At 43.8% G+C, this 19,552-nt stretch overlaps 1 protein-coding gene across 6 annotated transcripts in view; it reads left to right on the forward strand.

Moving 5' to 3' along the window:
* Window positions 1-18,660, forward strand: part of Pcyt1b (phosphate cytidylyltransferase 1B, choline) — a 93,527-nt gene extending 74,867 nt beyond the window's left edge. For 5 of the 6 annotated variants that reach the window (XM_006257017.5, XM_039099521.2, XM_006257016.5 and 2 more), the window contains 3 exons: window positions 179-321; window positions 3,269-3,457; window positions 14,932-18,660. In XM_006257017.5, the coding sequence (XP_006257079.1) occupies window positions 179-321; window positions 3,269-3,457; window positions 14,932-15,144 (545 nt within the window). In that variant the 3' untranslated portion in view covers window positions 15,145-18,660. The remainder of the gene's footprint in view (window positions 1-178; window positions 322-3,268; window positions 3,458-14,931) is intronic. The other variant, NM_173151.2, reaches the window with a different exon arrangement.
* The last annotated feature ends 892 nt before the right edge of the window (window positions 18,661-19,552 follow it).

Here is a 19,552-nt window from a genome sequence, read left to right on the forward strand (position 1 = left end):
ACAAAAAGAACCATTAAGGGAAGTAGATAAATTGACATAACTTTACCTTAATCTTTTTTTTTTCTTTTTTTCCGGAGCTGAGGACCGAACCCAGGGCCTTGCGCTTGTTAGGCAAGTGCTCTACCACTGAGCTAAAACCCCAACCCCTACCTTAATCTTTTTATTCTTACTTGGACAGGCATGTTTGTTCCAACACAAAGAACAGAAGGCATCTCAACATCAGACATCATCACCAGAATTGTCCGTGACTATGACGTATATGCCCGGCGTAATCTCCAGAGAGGGTACACAGCCAAGGAGCTGAATGTCAGCTTTATAAACGTAAGTGTGCCTCCCCATGTACTCTGGGGGGGCACTGTATTATACTACCATGACTTTTGTTTACTGTGTACTGTGCAATGCGCTTAGTATTCTTCACTGTTGTCTCATTGAATCCATATTTTTAAAACCCCCCTGTGGTATGCTTTAGTTTGTGAGAGAGGGTCTCACTGTATTGCCCAGGAGGGTCTCAAAAGCATGACCCACCTACTTCAGCTTCCCAAGTGTTGGGTTTACGGGAATGCACCAACACGCCTGCGCCAGAAATGAGGCCTATATTTACAAACGAGGAAACAGTGCCCGAAGAGTCAGCCGCAGAGCATAGGCAGCTTCACATTTATAATGGAGCTTCCTCACTCCCCTCCCCTGCCCCCAAACTCCCTCTTTAGCTTTCAGATGTGGCAAAGGGTTTCTGGAACATCTGCCCCTTGGGGAAAGGCAAGTGTTGTCTTCTCAAAGGAAGGGAAGGCAGGCGGAAGCAATGAGATGCTAAGCCCAGAGAAAATGCTTTCTTGTTTTAACGTTTTACAATTTTCATTTTATTAAGGCCTTACAGATGCTCATTAGAAACCTTAACAGCCGTTTTTTATTGTCCAGAGAAATTACAGCTGCTTAAATAAAGCCTGAAGCCTTTGGCTTCCTTTTGTATTTCTACCTTATTGTTCCCACAGAGCTGCTGTTAGTTTAATAATAGAGCACTGTTAAAACAATCTTTAAAACAAGCAAAACAAGCTGTTACAAGGCAAAGAGAGTAGCCGGATGGTTGGGGATGATGTTAGTGAGTCTGGACAACTGGGGTTACCAGGCTTCCAAGGAGCCCATGATTTTGATCCAAACAAACACTCTTTGTGCATCCAGGATTCCAGCCCCAAACAGATACTGTATTTTCCAAGGGTGATTTGTCTGCAAAAGTAGGCATTTATAATTATATGCAGTTTTAATTATCTAGCATCTTTCACAACTGATCATTGGTACCTTCAAAATAGGAGGGGCTTGTTAATTGTAAGTCAGTGATTATTCATTGTCCCGATAAAGCAGGGAGTGTTGGGATTCAGGCCCCTCTAGCTTTGTATAAGCCAGGCAACAAAATGGAAAATTCCGGGTTCGAGTGGCACCCAAACACGTGGCTGCAAAGAATTCAGCCAACGTGATGATTTGGTATCTTAGAGAGAATAAAGCCCTGGTTATTTCAATAAATTAAACTGTCTGTTCTTTTAAATTGAATTCAGTCAACCATCCAAGCATAGCAAGCCATTTCCAAAAGTTATTGCTCGCTCTCTTTAAATGCTCTTTAGATAAGCCACTTAGCTCAGGGAACCGTGAGTACGGTGGGGGTGTGCTTACTGCCTTTCTCTGACAACAAGCCTGGCTGCAGCTCACAGAGGAAATTGAATGTGTTGGATGGGCGTGTAAATGAATCACAGAACCTCAGAAGCGGCAGAGACCTGATGAGGACCAGTCATCCAATCCATGTCCCTTGACTTTGAGATAAGGAAAACGAAGCTCAGACAGTAGACGAGGCCAGGGGAGGGTCGGGGAGAGGTGGAGGTGGCCGTACCTCTCTAAATCTTGTGACTCCCAGCTCAGTGCTCACTCTACTGTTCCGTGCTGTCACTGAGTACTAAACAAAATAACCATTGCCAGCATTGAGCAAAATATCAAAGAACATGATGTAAAGACAACAGCTGACATTTAGCTAGAGCCAATGCGATACCCATCTAAGTGTTTTGTCTGCATCGTCTCATTTAATTCTTGTGAGAAGCCTACTAGGGTGGGTGTGATGACACTAGCCAACTTATAGGTGAGGAGACAGAAGCCTAGAAGGTTAAACAGCTCAGTCAGACCACACTGCAAATGATAGAAGACAGTGCGCCTTCCTGGAGCACATCTGTGTGCTTCTACAGCGCAGTAGCACACACATAGCTCATAGCCAACCCCACGCTGGGGCTGCAATGTGCTCTTGGAATGTCTAAAGGATCTTGACTTACTTTTATTATATTTGAGGTATTTTACAAAATTCTAAAGTACAAAATGGGCTTCATTCTTTATAGTAAAGAAAAACAATATATCCTATGACTCCTTAAGAGACTTATTGTCTATTGAGATTTTAAAAGGAAAGACCCTTAGTGTGATATTATTTTCATTGTTTAGACAATGTGTTGATCAGATAATGTAGATAAATGCCTGTGGTGCTTTAGAACAACGTAATTAACACATGGGAAGCAAATGCCAGGCTTTGAGCCATATATTCCGGTGCATGACCTTACCTGATTGTCATAACAACCCTGTGAGGTAGCGATGATTATCATCCCCATTTTATTGATGAAAAGTGAGGCTTTGAGGTAATTAGTGATGTGCTCAACTCAATATGGCTTCCTGGAGCATAGATAGACAACACCATTGTATAAAGTCTCTAATCACAAAACCCAGGGACTCAATCAAAATAAAACTTTATGTCCAAGGAAACCAATGCACTTTAATTACCTTCATGGGAAATATGACAATGACGATTTTAGCAAGAGGCATTGGTCCTAAGCCCAGTTAGTATACAACTTAACGTAAACTGTATTGGTTTTAACACTACACTGTTCAGGCTCTGGGCAGCCATTCTGTACACAATGCGTCTTTTGATCTAAGTTCTAGAGGACCAGGGGTATTTGCTCAATAAATGATAGCTTTGTGTGTTTTGTATTCTGTTCTTATACAATTTCAACTCATAGATGTTGAACAGATTGAACATAATTCAACATTTATACTTCCACTTATATATCCAAGGAGATTGATGTGTAAGACACATGCCTTCCCATCAGTCTAGCCCTTGAGAAATAATGACATCTATTCTTCACATTACGAGCAAACCTAAGTTGATATAAAATATAACCAACACAGACGGACCTCTCTCATATCCTCCTGAATCAATCTATTTCTTTCTCTTGTCAATTTTAACTAGGAGAAGAAGTACCGTTTCCAGAACCAGGTGGACAAGATGAAAGAAAAGGTCAAGAATGTGGAGGAAAGATCAAAGGAATTTGTTAACAGAGTAGAAGAAAAGAGTCACGACCTAATTCAAAAGTGGGAAGAAAAATCAAGAGAATTCATTGGCAACTTCCTAGAATTGTTTGGGCCAGATGGTGCATGGGTATGTAGTTATCTCAACTGGCATTGCAATGGCAGGTATTTTCAGCTTAAATGTCTTTTGTAGACTCAATGATGTCCCTTAAATAGTGGCCTTTGCTTAAACATCATCTCAAGTGACCCCAAGTCCATGTCCTTATTTAATTACTGAATCATCCCTCAATCATTGATTTAGTATGGTACCAAATGGTACACAAAGTGGGGTCTTCTCTGTTTCTGTTTCCAGAACTTGGAAGCCGTTCAGTTACCTTTGAATGTCTAGTATTGCAGAAGTTGTTCTCATAATTCATCCCAGTCTTCAAGTTTGGAGTGATGCAAAGCTTAGGGTTAATAGTAAAGTAAATCAATGTAACATGGAGCTCGTGTTGAAAGTCAAGTCCAAGGGTTCTTTTTCTTTTAATTTTTTATTTATTCTTCTCTCATATATTACATCCCAACTGTCGTTTCCCCTCCATCTTCTCTTACTCCCTACCTCCCTTCTCCACCATCCACAGGCCTCCCAGAAACATCAAGCAAACTGACATATCAAGCTGCAATAAGACTAGGTACCTCCCCTCATAATAAAGCTGGACAACGACAAGGGTTTGGGGAGGTATTGCATTATTATTTTTTTTCCTAGAGAGTCATGAACAAACATGTACTCCCCTCAGAGTACCAGTGACAGACCAAAGTAACGACTCCACTCAATTCTAGCTGAGGGAAATGATGAATTTAGACTTAGAAAACTGTGAGTGGGGGTTACTAAAAGGTGTGTGAGTGACTTTAAAACATGTACGTCCACAGAAGTCCCAGCTCATAATGGATGGCAACTTTCCTATAGCTGAATAGGTAGTGGTCCCTTTCAGTTAGCCTTCCATGCTTTGCAGACCACAGGCAGCTGGAGCAGAATTCCTGTTGGCAGCGAGGTGCAGGAGGGAATGGCTTGGACTCTTGGATAAGGGAGTAGCAGCTCTCCGCTTGTTCTCATTTTATATGTCAACGGAATTGCTCTTGAAGGTCTCCTGAGGGTAATCACACCTGCTCTAATTAAGTAAGCAGTGGGTATTGTGCTTGGGAAACAATGCTGCACCTCAGGAGAATGTGAAAGAATGGAGCTGCTCTACCACCTTGTTGTGTTGTGAGGAATTTTACCACTGAGGAGAAAGAGAAGCAGCGGAATTTTGCCTTGTAACCATGCCAATCAAACCTTAATTTTTCTTTGGCATGCAGTTGTTGGTATAGGTCCCAAAAGTCTCAAAGGACTAAGACCATGAGCCAAGAAAGAAAAAGCATATTTTTTCCTCATTTAAATTCTTTAGACAAGTGTGATTGATAACTGTAGAAAAGGAAAAGAAAATTCTGAAGCCACAATGGTAGCATGCCCTCCATTAGTTAAATAACCAGAGCTATTGGAAGAGTTGATAAGGGTTTTGTGAAGTAGATATCTTTAACCTGACTTTCCTTTTTAAAAGAAATGCTATGTATGTTTTCATATTTGTGTATATATGTGGGACATGGATGTCTGTGTGCAGAGGCCAGAAGAAGGTTTCACGTGTCCTTTGTCATCCTCCCATACACCTATTCCTTTTTTTTTTTTTTTTGGTTCTTTTTTTCGGAGCTGGGGACCGAACCCAGGGCCTTGCGCTTCCTAGGTAAGCGCTCTACCACTGAGCTAAATCCCCAACCCCCACCTATTCCTTTTTTTTTTTTTCTGGCTTTTTTTTTTTTTATTAACTTGAGTATTTCTTATATACATTTCGAGTGTTATTCCCTTTCCCGGTTTCCGGGCAAACATCCCCCTCCCCCCTCCCCTTCCTTATGGGTGTTCCCTTCCCAACCCTCCCGCCATTGCTGCCCTCCCCCCATAGACTAGTTCACTGGGGGTTCAGTCTTAGCAGGACCCAGGGCTTCCCCTTCCACTGGTGCTCTTACTAGGATATTCATTGCTACCTATGGGGTCAGAGTCCAGGGTCAGTCCATGTACAGTCTTTAGGTAGTGGCTTAGTCCCTGGAAGCTCTGGTTGCTTGGCATTGTTGTACATATGGGGTCTCGAGCCCCTTCAAGCTCTTCCAGTACTTTCTCTGATTCCTTCAACGGGGGTCCTATTCTCAGTTCAGTGGTTTGCTGCTGGCATTCGCCTCTGTATTTGCTGTATTCTGGCTGTGTCTCTCAGGAGCGATCTACATCCGGCTCCTGTCGGTCTGCACTTCTTTGCTTCATCCATCTTGTCTAATTGGGTGGCTGTATATGTATGGGCCACATGTGGGGCAGGCTCCGAATGGGTGTTCCTTCAGTCTCTGTTTTAATCTTTGCCTCTCCCTTCCCTGCCAAGGGTATTCTTTTTAACCAGAGTTTCTCCCTAAACATGGCGCTCCTGTTTTCTTGACTAAGATGGAATCCAGAAAGCCCTGGTAACCTCCTGTCTTGCAGATAAGAGCGCTTGCTGCATAATCACGAAGACCAGAGTTTGGATGGCAGCGCCTACATAATAAGCCAGCCATCTTGTGCACAGCGGCAACCCCACATCTAACTGTGAGAGACGAGGCAGGTTGCTGGGGAATTTTAGCCCCAAGCCAACTTTCTTTTTAAAACAAAGAGAAATGATTCCATTTGATTTCCTTAATCTTAAATAGCCAAGATTTCCTATTATGATATGAGAAGTCTCTAAGGAAATCCACTTCTACTTAATTATTTTATTGATGGGTTGTCACTACTGCCATTGCTCATTTGAGCTCATTCATTATAGGATTATCTAAAAGTAAAACACTCAATTAGTAGAGAAAAAGAAGACTGTTCAGAGAATTGGAGGAGATACTTTAAGCCTAGTGGCCTCTAATGTGTTATAGACAATGTTATAAACCAACCATATTCTATCTGTAGGCTGAGTCTGAGAGGGAAGGCTAATTGACCCATTGAAGAACTTCCAGTGAGGACTGGCAAGAGTGGAAACCAGACCCTGGGCTCCTTTTCACTTTTTTTTTTGTTCACTTTTAGTTCAGATGATTTAATTCACGGCCCATTTATTAACGTTCTTGTCTATGCACAGCAGTATGGAGGACCACAAAGACAGTCTAAGTGAGTACCCTGTACTCTGGTCTTCAGAATATAAACTCTGGACTTGCCCTTTTGAGCCAGCATACGCCTTACTACTTTGTATTTTCACAACGGCACGTGGCTTTTAATGGAGCCATAGAGCAGCTCATTGGCTTAGCATGCTTCAGAAATGTGACCCTGCCAGAAACCCTCGTATTGTTCCTCAGTGGGTGGATGTTTTCTCCACCTGGGGTGAGCAAAAGGCAGGCAAAGGATATCATTTCATAGGAACTTTATCCTCCCAGTCTTCTCAGGCTCCCGGCAAAGGCGAAATAGTAGCTGGAATGGTTCCTAAAGAGTCTGGTGACAGTGAACGGAGGTGATTTTTAAGAAATGAAACCCAGATTAGAGACTGGAGGTTTATCTTTTAAAAACTTGCTATTAGTGTCAAAACTGTTATTAACATTAATTTACTGTATCAGCCAGACTTAGACATTACTTTTTTCTGTTGACATTAAAAGTACAGGAATAGTTACAAGGATGTTAAACGCCAAGGTAAGTAATTTGCTTTTCATGAATATGCTATTATTATAATAATTCTTTATTTGTGGATTTGTGACTGGAACTCATTTCTTAAAACAGGGGATCTGCGTTACCTGCAAGTACAGTACTGATACGAATAACCCAGACTTAGAAAGGCACAGAATAGAAAGATTTAAGGCCCCAAATTTGCTACAGCAGGATTGGCAAGCACCTTTATATTTAGTGTACAGTGGGTATTCCATAGAAATGGGTCTTCACAGAGTGAATGCATGAATGAATGGACTGGGAGAAATACCTGTTTACTGACCTTCCTTGGATCTGGAAAGGCTATGATGAGGCTTAAACTCTCCATATACAGTCTTCCTTTGTCTATGGCACTGGATACACTTCAGTGTTTGGTGGATCAAATCCAGAGCTTTACACTGAATTCCAAGGCAGCCTGTGCTATGTGAGGCAGGGTAGTCTAGGCTACAGAGTGAGAACCTGACTAGAAAAACAACCACAACAAAAACAGACTGATTTGGTTTTCTTGGGGTTAATATTTTGCTTGGGAACAGTGACTTGCTAGCTCCCCATGGCCATATCCTCTGTCCTGCTTCCTCTGGCTCCCCCAACCTGACTCACTCATTGACACTGCTGAGATGGGTCCAAGGAACATTTGGATTTGCTCCTTATCTATTATGGGAGAATACTACACAGTGATGTAAATAGCAGGGATGGGGCCCTAGGAGTCTGTCTTGGAAGTTGTCTGCCACAATTCTAAGAATGTGAAGCTAGCGGCCTGTGTAATCCTTAACTGCTATAATAGATTTTCCAGTTCCCACTTACTCCGAGTGGTAGGATATCAGGGCTTAAACCTTTCTATTTTTTTAAAACTCACATCACTTTATTTATTTAACTACTTTTAACTGATTCCACTAGCCTTGAGTCATATTCAGAAGGTGGCCTATAATCCAAACCAAATGGCCAAGAGAAGCCTTCTGTATTAATCAGCTCTATATAAGAAAATACGCAATTAGGGAGGAGATAAGTTGATTTCATGTACACTACTGGGGTGAGTGTAATTTAATATACATGAACATTTTAGGATCAATAGCAAATCATAGCAAAGTTTTCAGTGCAGTCTTCACACATGGTAGTAGTTTAGTTATCTTTAACATGTGCACCATGTATCCTACAGTCTTGGGATGTCTGTTGTAAGTAAAGCTTTATGACAGAAAGAACAAGAAAGAGACAGACAGGGCGGGGAACACTGAGGGGGAAGTTATTTGGGCGGAGTTTGGGAGGCTTCTAGCTCTATTGCTTTTGGGCTTGTATCGAGGAAGGCACACGATGGTGGAAGGCTGTGGGAGGAAGCTACTTGCCTCATGGCACCATAGGGAAGGAAGCCAGGGGACAGGGAAGGAGGCAGTTCACTGCCCCTGGGCCGGTGGTCTAGATCCAAACAGTAACGCCTTTCAGACAAAGATGCACTATTACCTTTCCTTGGGAGTAGTGTCTCTGAATGGTACATTGTCTCAAAAGAAGAGCTCCAAGTGAGCTTCACTTTGAGGCTTGGGTGCTTATGTTAGGGAGGTGCTGTCTGTCTCCCAAATGGCACTTAGTGAAGGACCCTGGGTTAAGGGATGGTGGCCCTGCATGCAGGCTTTGCTTTGGCTATTTGGTTTTTTAAAGCAGTTTCATTATTTTTATTTGAAGCATGTGGATTCACAGAGCAGAAACATTCTATTTAAGTGATCTGCCATTATGTTCCTTCACTGATTCTGAAAACAAAATTGTCTCCTGTTTAAAACGAAATGACTCTTTTTCATTTTACCAAACACGGTCCTCTTCTTAACACCCAAGGACAAAAAGCTCATGCTTGCCACACTTCTACTGTGCTTATCCTCTTGCCTCAGACCAGTCAAAGAGATCCCATGCCAACCAAACAGACATGTGCCATTTGTTACACGCAAGTATGCTTTTTGTTTAAACACCATGGGTCCGATTTGGGGATGAGGAATTTATATACTGGAAGATCCACTGCTATTTTTTAAATTGTAGCATATGTGCTTATGTGTATCATAAAGTTTGCCATTTTAACTTTTTATTTTCGGTCTAGAATATCAAAACCAGGGCCTCATTTATCCTAAAGTACTCTACCACTGAGCTACACTGCCAGGCCCATTTTAACCATGGCATTAACTCCATTCACATCAGTTCGCAAGCATCACCACCATCCATCCACAGAACATTTCCACCACATCAAATAGAAACTGCACCTTTAAAACACAAACTTACGTAACACACGAGCTGCTGAAAAACACCCTCCATTCCATCGAAGTTGGTTGATTGCTCTAGGACCCTGACATAAGTCAAAAAACATACAGTATTTGTCTTTGTGTCTTTGTGTTTTTGTGTCTGACTTACTAACCCGTAATATATTCAAGGTTCATCCATGTCGAAGCATGGACCAATATTGCAGCAGCCTTTAAAAGCTGGGTAATATTCCTCTCTGGGCATATGCATGAAAATGAAACTGTTGGATGCTATGGTGACGAGTCTAACATTTCAAGGAAGTCTCGTACCACTCGCCACAGCAGCTCTCTCGCTTTGCACTCCCACCACCAGTGTACAAGGATTCCACTTTCTCCACATCCTTGCCAGATTTTACTCTTTTGTTTAGAAAATGGCCGTCTTGATTTCGACAAAAGAGAGAAAATGAAGTCTGTGTGTCTGAACTACCGTTCACACTGGAAACATTTTCCTTTTTGCAGTGTTGGGGGCTGAGCCCAGAACTTGGCAAGGGCTTTCCTGCTGAGCCCCATTCCTAGCCTTTCCACAGGAGGCTCTTTGACAGTCAATTCTAAAAACCAGAAAAAAAATCTTTAAGCAAATATACAAATGAAGCAGGAGTAAACCTGAAAAGCCTTGAACTCCGGAAGTGCCCGGCAGGAGAGGTGTTCAGGAGCACAAATTCATTTCTTAGCTGCATAGCCTTGGGAAAGTTCTTTTGTTGTTATTGTTGTTTCATGAGTGTTTCCTTTACCAAGTTCCTTCTGTAAAGGTCCACCCTGTGTCTTATACATCCTAATCCACTGTCCCATGACCTATATCAGCCCCAGCCCCAGCCTGGCCTGGTACCTAGTCCAGGGCCCAGCCCACCTGGGCAAGTTTTTCTGCATCTCTACACCTTGGTCACATCATCTGTAAGGGAAAAGCAAGCTTTGCTGCCTCCTAGAGTTGCCAGGAGGATTTAATTGGTTCATAACAAGGTCCTTATAACAGAACCTGGCAGCAGGACCAGCCAGCCACGGCGGAGGGTTAGCTGCTCTTAACAATGACGTTTCTCCATCTGGCCAGGATGGAAACACAGCTCGTCTGTCGTCTGTCTTCTTGAGTTTCATCTTTCCTATCAGAGGTCCAAGTCAGATCATACTAGATTTTTTTTCCATTTCATTCCAAGTCATGTGCCAGGATGTATAGGTAACACGAAAGCCTTTAAAGGCATTTATCAAGATATTTGCTGCCTCGCTAGATATTAAATACTTCTTAAAAGGGAAAACTTTGTAGGAGGGAAACAGAAAATTACTTTCACATGGACAGGACTATAAACGGGATTATTTTCTTGGGGGAAAACTTTCTAAATGGAAACCTCTTAATACAATGGAAGATTGAATTTAAATACCTTTTCTCTTTGAAAATGTCATGCCATGGTCTTCATTATTTGTTATATTTCTAAAGTGCTTTTCTTCCCAGGAAGCTCATTACGGACTGTCTCCTGACTGGATTCAATTCAGCTCTTTTGTAGTGGAGCCACCCTAGAAAGTCCAGCAGGAACAGATCGGGGAACCTGCAAGTCCAGGCCCGGCTGCTTTTGCATGGGTAGCACACTTTTTTGTGAAGTGTGACACCATTGTTTATCATTAAAGGTTCAAATTCTTTCATCCCCTTAGGCAGAATATTCTCAAGTTATGAGCTTGATTCAAACTAGAGTAGACAAGATGTAGATTTCTTAGAAAGTGGGCTTCTAATGGAAAGGCTGACAATCCATTACCAGCAGGGGGGCTAATGGCTGCCACTAAAAATATGCTGAAAGATTATAGTAATAAAAACACATATTTTAAAGTGCCTGCTAGAAGTTCAAGGATTTTTTTTAATGTTACTGTTAATAATAGGCTACCCAATCCGTTTGGCATTTGATTTTGTCTCATAAATGGGCTTAATCTCAGGTAATGCCGTTGTACTGCACTATTTTTTTTCCTGTTTGATTTCACGGGGGTTGGCTGTCTTTTGGCAGAATTATCAGTGCTCTTAATGGAAGGTAAATAATTGCTGTATTTGTAGACAGGTGGAATTTTCAATCTGGGAAGAATCTCAGTGATCAGCAAGGTTTCTCTATTATGTTTTCCAGAAGAAACTTGAGGCTCAAAAAAGTGATAGACTGGGGCTTAGGAAGGGAAATGAGCGCGCGGAGGAGTTAAGGATGTGCCTCAGGTCTTTATGTTTCCCTGGCTACATCACTATGGAAATGCCTGCCCCATCTTCCCATCCAGGCCACTTGAGTTTCTTTCTTCCTATCATAATAGGTTTTATGAAGGCATAAGCAACATGCAGCAGCTACCCCTTTGTATTTGTTGGGGATTGGTCCAGGGCTTCCTTCAAATACCAAAACCCATGGAAGTGCAAACCCCTCCTATAGAAGAGCATTGTGTTGGCACAAAACCACACACCTCTCTCTCCTTACTTTAAAGGTCTTGATGACCTTTAATAGCTAATGTGGTGTCGATAATGTGCATTAGGTTCCTTATTGTTTAGGAAATAATTGCTAGCCGAAGTCTTTTTTATATGTTAAATGCAGATGCCATTTTTGATATGCAGACATTTGAACTCACAGATGTGGAACTAGCACGAGTGGATTCATTACAGAAACACTAGAAGGTGATGACTAGATAGGCCTGGGGGCACAGTATTAGGATCCTCGCCACCTGAGAGAGCAAGTCAAGAGGATCACAAGCTCAAGGGCAGCCTGGGAAAATTAGAGCAACCCTGTCTCAAAAAGATGTGTTGTCGCCAGACACCTTTAATCCCAGCATTTGGGAGGCAAAGATAGGTGGATCTCTGTGAGTCTGAGGCCAGCTTGGACTGTACATTGCGTTTCAGGACAGTCAGGGCTTAATAGTGAGACCCCGTCTCAAGAAATAAGGGGAGCTGGAACTCTGGATTGACGGTAGAGTACTTGCCTCACGTGGGTAAAGCTCTGCGTTCAATTCACAGTGAAACGCACACCTCCACCCCCACCCCCAAAGACCAAATGGAGGTGATAAGTCACTTGCCGTCCTTCGCACAGCTCCTCCCCAGCAACACTCTATGCATTTCTTCTACTGAGACCATGCAAACCATATGACCCAAAACTAATTTCAAACTTTCCAGAGCATTTTTCATGTTCTTAAGTGTTCTTTGAGGAACTGATTTTCGTGACTGGAGAGATGTTTCAAAAATTAAGAGCACTTGTTCTTGCAGAGGACCCAGCACCTACATGGCTACTTACAACCATCCTAATCTGTAACTCCAATTCCAGGACACCTAAAGCCCTCTTCTGATCTCCTCAGGCACCAGGAAGTCATGGAGTGCACACACATATTTTAAAAAAGAACCTGTTTGTCAGTTGCTTAGTATACCTTCTTGGACTTACACCTTTCTCTAACTTATTTTAGAAGTTTACAGATTTATCTGTTCTAACACTATGGCATCTATACTGAGTATTTACTTACATGAGTAATACCTGGGGGAAAGGAAGCTTTTGCTCTTCCTGTCAAATTACTCATTTGGATCCTCCCAGCAGCACTGGAAGTGTGGCTCCTTTCCTATGTCCTCATCCACAGTAGCCATTACAAATTAAGGATTACAAATTGAGCAATTTCACATAGGAAAAGTATTTCTTCCCTGGCTGGCTTGCTCAATTAATTAGAGCATGGTGCTAATACAGTGTCACATTCTGATAATTTGATTACTAGTGAGATCGACCATTTTTTCCTTCATTTTTAGACATACCCCAAGCCTTCTTTGTTTTATCTTCTTTTTTCCTACCCTTTCTACCCACCCCTTCTTTTCCCCTTCTTTATCCCCCTCTCCCTTTCATTTTGATTTTTTTTTTTTGAGATAAGGTCTCCCTCTGTATCCCGGAGTGGAGTGGAGGATCATGCTTGAAGTCTCAAAGACTGAAAAAGACCCACACCTGTACTTTCAGAACATGGGAGGCAGGGACAGGAAGTTCAGAAGTCCAAAGCCAGCTTCAATTAATGAATTTGAGGCCAGCCTGGGCTACACAAAATCCTGCCTCAAAAAGCAAAATAAAAGAACCCCTCCCACCACCACCCCGAAAATAAACCAGCAAGGAAAATCTGATTTTACCAGTAAAGCCTCCTTCTATCTCACAGTCTTCCCCAACCCAGCAGATGGCATCACCGCTTTCAAGTGCCACCAACTAAAAGCTATAGTCCCTTGACGCTGTTTCCTCCTATGTGCCATCTGTCAGCGAGTCCTGTTGGCTCTACAATCACACCATATCCTCCAGGGCACCATCTTCATGCCATTCTGGTAAATGTAAAAATTGAAGGGACAGAAACCAGATGTGTGGTCAGAGTCTGGGATAAGAGGCAACGACAAAGGGCCATGTGGAGCAGATGAAGTCCCCTATTTCTAGAGTGTAGTGGTAGCCGCCCAACTGTGTACTTGTCAAAATTCATCAAAGTGCACACGAAAGAGGGGTTGTAGGCCTTAAATTAAATGTGAGGGAGACACGCTGGCCATTTCTTCCTGGTCATCTTTGTGGCCATCACTCTGAGCTAGGTGCCATCATAGTCTTAGACTCTGATTGTCATGGGCTCCTCATCAATCTCCCTGTGCCCACAGTCTTGATGGCAGATTCTTCTCAGAAGAGTAGCAAGAGAGGTGATCAGAAAAGAAAAGGCAAGTTGTGTTACTCTTTTTCTTACACCTCTCCAGAAGTTTTTCTTCTTGCCAGAGAAGGTCCTATGTGACTCGATTCCCCACACTATTTCTCTGGCCTGTTCTCCCCCAAGCCACCACTCTCCCCTTCCCAATAGCACTCTCCACCACTGAGAGTGCTGTCCCTTAAAACCTGCCTGAGTGGTTCTCCACACAGGGAAATAGAGTTCCCACCATGGCTGCCAAGTAGACACCTGCTACTTCTTCAGTGATCCCCACCTAACTCTTTCCTCCATGCCCTCCAGGCAGCAGACCCCACTCCAGTCCTGTCCTCAGCTTGTTCTTCCTGACACATGGCTTGCTGTCTTGTCTGGAATTGGCTTCCCACTGACTTCCACTGGTGGGGCCGTCCCTCCCTCCTCTCCTCAGGTCTCCGCCGAGATAGCAATTCTCATTAGTAATTGCAGCCCAGTGCACCAATATGGGAACTCGGTTTTTGGAGATAGTCTCTTGTAGCCCTAGGCTTGTCCCAAACTCCTCTTGCCTCCAAAAGTGCTGGCACACAGGTATGAGTCACTATGCCTGTCTTGGTATCTGTTCCCACCTTACTTTTCTCATAGATCATAGTTCTATCTACTGCACCATGTACTTTGCTTATTGTGTGATTTCTTCTAAAATCCGTACGGACAAAGGTTTTTGTTTAATTTTACAAGAATCTACCGCTATGTATGACATTGCTACTTTGCCTGGCGGTTAAACTGTATAGATAAAAGGAAAGTCCCATCCATTACTAGGGATCATAACTTTAGGTATCAATTTCTTACTGGCTCCAGATCCCACTCAACTTCCCCCATAGCCTTTGACAACATGGAATGCCATCCAAGTCTGTGGGAGCAGGTGTTCGGTGGCACAGCTCTCTATCCTGCTCATTGTTGTCTTAGCTGTACCCAGAATTGTTGTGTTAAGTTATCTTCTCTCCATCTTCTCTCTAGAAGCAGATGTTCCAGGAGAGGAGTAGCCGGATGCTACAGGCCTTATCTCCAAAGCAGAGTCCTGTGAGCAGCCCGACCCGGAGCCGGTCCCCTTCCCGCTCTCCATCTCCTACCTTCTCCTGGCTCCCAAACAAGACCTCTCCCCCTTCCTCACCCAAAGCAGCCTCAGCCTCCATCAGCAGCATGAGTGAGGGGGATGAGGATGAGAAGTAAAGGTGCCTGGTTAACAAGTGCACACCACACAGGAAGGGAAGGGGTCCCGGGATGCCTGGGTGGTGTTGAGCTGCAGCTCTGCCAGGAGATGGGAGTTCTGCCATGGGAGTTACTAGGGCCAGCTCCTTTTCCTTCTCCATTCAATCTGGCCTGGGCTCAGCATAGAGGTTTCTGACGTGACAACCCACACAAACCTTAGCATCATAGAAACACCCTGCTTTAGCCCTGCTATGGAAAGGTCCAGAGCGGGGGTGGGGATTTAGCTCAGTGGTAGAGCGCTTGCCTAGCAAGCACAAGGCCCTGGGTTCGGTCCCCAGCTCTGGAAAAAAAAAGAGGAAAGGTCCAGAGCACTCCATGAAGTGGGGTGACTTCTGCTTTGGTCCACACTTCTATCTGTAGCCAATGAGCCACCTGCAGAAGTGGCTGCTGCCTCACCCTGCTATCTCCAGCCCTCAAAGAGCCTTGCACGTTACCTCCTCTCACCCGCGCTCTCCCAGAATGAATTCCCTTCCAACTGAGGTGGCTAAGTGCTTCCAAAATGGGCACGTCAAAGACCAGTTCCAGCCTTCTTGGTTCAGCCTTCTAAGGCCTGATGGAATGCATCAACACTTTCCCATTCCAGGACCCTGACTCAGACGCTGCTTCACTTTGGTCAGATAGAAAAGTGTGACCTTTAACCTCTCATTCAAAGGACAGTTGTGTCAAGGTGAACTCCACCTAAGGCCTGACATGCTTCTGGCTGTACTTTCTTGTCACTGGCATGATGACACTGTTTTCCAGAAATTACCTGAATTGATGGAAATCGCAACAAGGAAACCTGTCTTATCTAAAAAGAAATAACCAAACCAACCAGGAGCTGCTTTGCTTTGGCTCCATGTATGGAAGATGAAAAATATCTCTTGGAGCTTCTTAAAGGAATGGCTCTTTTCCATTTCTAACCACATCACAGTTCATAGACCTCAAGTAACAGTTTGATGTAACAAACACTTAGTATACCGATAGGGGGTGCTACCTGCACGTATCTGTTCTATGTATCCTCCAATATGCCACCCCAGGGTGTAAACCATATGCAATATGAATATATGTGGTGGTGTTGGACTATATCCCCCTCTCCTGCTCTCCCCTTGATACCCTGCTGAAATGCTTGATCTCAAGAACCATCTGGTTCCCTCATGACTTGGGCACTTTGTCAAAAGCTCAATCAAATGTTAGATTCCTGTAGAAATGTTTTGTCCCAGAAAATTCCTGTTCTTCACCCATGACATTTTGGGTTAAAGAAAGGCTCAATCCTTTGAATGGTCTGAGAGACACTGAAGTTATTTCTGGCCCTTGTTTCTCCAAATGGGATGGAGACTTTCAGATGACTGGAGAACTATGTAGGGCCACTGTTCCCTAATCATATGCAGGGAATGAGCAGGTCCAGTCAAGGGTTTAGAGCTAATCTCTTAGGTACAAATAGAATTTCCTGATTATCGTAGTAAAGACAGACAGACAGACAGCACAGTGGCTTGACTGAATGAAGGCCTTAACATGTAACTGGTGGGCAAAGCCCAGCACCTCCAGTGACAGAAACATCCTCTGTTTCCAGAGGTTTTGGGAACAAGCATTATGGAGGGTGGCAGGGGACAACTGATGAAGAAAGGTACCCATCTTTCCCCTTTGTGTTGGGGTCAAACTACCTCCCTTCTCGCCTGAAGATCATTGGTGACTATTGCAAACCAAAACTGTGAGGCTAAGCCAACTTGGAGCCTCCCTGTTCCTGGCAGAAGTCTGCAAAGTGCTCATGAAAGACGGGGTTGCTGGGAACCCAGCCTGAGAGAAAGAAAGTTTTTTTTTTTTCGTAGTCAAGATCCTCCCGGAGCATCACTCTCCAGAGGCAAGGGCTACCATTCTTCTACTCTATTGGTTTGATCTCAGCCTCCCACCATACACCCAAGACAAATTGTGTATGTATGCCTTCCATTTAAGCCAGTTGACACTTGTGGCAGTGCAGGGACAAGGAGAGCAACTGAGCAAATGAAGAAGAGGAGGAGAGGGTCATAGAGAGAAGAAAGCAAGCTAAAAACATCTACTGTCTTAAGCCACTTCAGGTTGTGTGTGTGGAGACTCTCTGTTGAAGTCTTTTTAGAAAGTTCTGACTCCATGGTCCAGGGCAAATCAGATAGGTCCACTTTTACCTAAGTCTTGCTCTGAGGCAGAAAGTGTAGAGCTAATGTATCAGGTGAATATAATTTTGCAGGCCCTATACACCTTCCTGACAGGTGCCACATATATGACTCATCAGAGAGTGCCACCTTCGCAGCTGTGAACGATGGAAAATGACCAACATCAGAACCATCCCAGGTACAAACAACACTTAAGTGGTTTTAAATCTTCTCAGTTTCCAAGGGCACCTCCTTACCTTCCCAAAGTCATGAGTTTTCCACAAGGAAATGGGGCAGACTCTGCTTTGGCCTTTCTTGACGAAGTTCTTCCCAGCCCTGACCCGGGTTTTACCCCCACCCCCATACCTGGGAGGAGCCATGACTATTCTTTGTGTGAGTTCTTCAGGCAATTCTCACAGTCAAGGGCGAGTTAGGGATCAAATGACAGCATAAAGTGTGCTACAAGCTTGAAGAAGTAAGAAGAAAAGGAACAAAAGCAAGGGAAAGGGTTCTTTTCCCTCCAGGAAGGGAAAGAAGAAAGATAGAGAACCCATTCCCTAAGGTTGGTAATGGGAAGCTGGAAAAAAAAATGACACTAGAGTTGGTGAGTACGGGAGGGCTGGTATTAGCAATTCTCATACTCCCCCATCCCGGGAAACCAAGTGCAGACTCTTCACATAAATAAAAGGGGTGTAGTTGTAATGTGGTAGTAACACTGTATGGCCCATGTCTGCCAAGAAACTTCATTGCCAGGATAACCCAGAGGCAAAGGTAAACCAGCCCTGTGACGGACACAGTGTGGCTTCGAACATGCGGTGGGTGCGGAAGACTTGCCATTCTATGACCTAGGCAACAATGTTACACTGGTGGATTGTGGCTACAGGAAGAACACGGCTTATTTCCCTTCAGTCTTCAGGACTTATTTTAATGCCCAGTCCTACTGCACAGATGAGACTGGTTTTCAAGCAGCAGCTCCAGTCCTGTCCTAACCACCTGATGGATGGATGGAAGGAAGGAAGGAAGGAAGGAAGGAAGGAAGGAAGGAAGGAAGGAAATAAATGATAAGCAAGCCCATTAGGCACTTTTAAAAACTTCTCCTTTTCTCTAGTTTTCTGTTGTGTCACTGCAGTGTGTCTGGGGACAAAGCCATAAGAACAGCCTATCTACTTAAAATTCTGCTGTACATATAAGACGAGGGCTCGTCTGGATTCAAGAATGACCTTATGCCCAAGCATTTGCTCTGGTGCTGAATAGTGCAAACTACTGGAATCACCCCACCCCCACCATGGAAACTCCGAAACCCTCTTCCCCTGATCCCAAATGGACCACAGTATTCCAAACTTGTTTATAAATAAAGGGACACAGAGTCACACTTTGGTCGCCTTGTTTATTGTGTGTTGCTCTATTCCTACCTAGGGGTTCAAGCTGAATGTGCAGAATGCATTCGTTGTAGCAGTTGTCCTGGGCCACTGCCTGCCCAGCTGTGGCTTCAGCGCTTGGAAGGCTCACCCCTTGCTTTCTGCTGAATGGAGCCAAGTCTTGGAGTTGCCAAAGGACTGGCATCTTTATTTACAAGATTGGGACAGACCCACCTGAGGGAAGGTCAGGGCTAAATGTTAGGTCTCAGCACTCATTGGCCTTGTGATCTTGATCAAACCACACTTCACTTCTCTAGCCTTGGTGTTTGTTCAAAATGAGGTGGGGATGAGGCAGTAACTTCTGTGGTCTCCCTTACCAATACAGCACTGTGGATTTCTGAGGCAGCCTACACTGTCCCGCAGCTTCTCCAAGCTACCATGCTGATCAGGAGAAAAGGCTCACTTCTCACAAAGTAGAAAGCCTCCTGGGACCCCCATAATCTATAGCGTTGGTTGATAGTCTCGCCTCCACATTTGCAGCATGGAGATAAAAGGCTCTCAGGTTCCATCTACTGTTATTATCTTGCTATTTTTCTTTAATTTTTAAAATTAGCATAAAATGGGTTTCATTATAGCACTTCTTATTTTGTGGGGATGTGTATGTTCACACACACACACACACACACACACACACACACACACACACGCATGCAAGTTGATGCCTGCGGTTAATTGGTGTTTCTCAGGTACCATCCACATTGTTTTAGAGGCAGGGTCTCTCAATGCTCTGGACCACACCAGTAGACTTAGGCTGTCTGCCTTTGCTTCCCCAGTGCTGGGATTACGAGTACCATATGTGTTCTTCGTTGTTCTACTGTCCCGTCTTCCCAGCTCCTCACATGGCAA

Source organism: Rattus norvegicus, chromosome X (assembly GCF_036323735.1).
Source record: "Rattus norvegicus strain BN/NHsdMcwi chromosome X, GRCr8, whole genome shotgun sequence".
NCBI classification, from domain to species: Eukaryota; Metazoa; Chordata; class Mammalia; order Rodentia; family Muridae; genus Rattus; species Rattus norvegicus.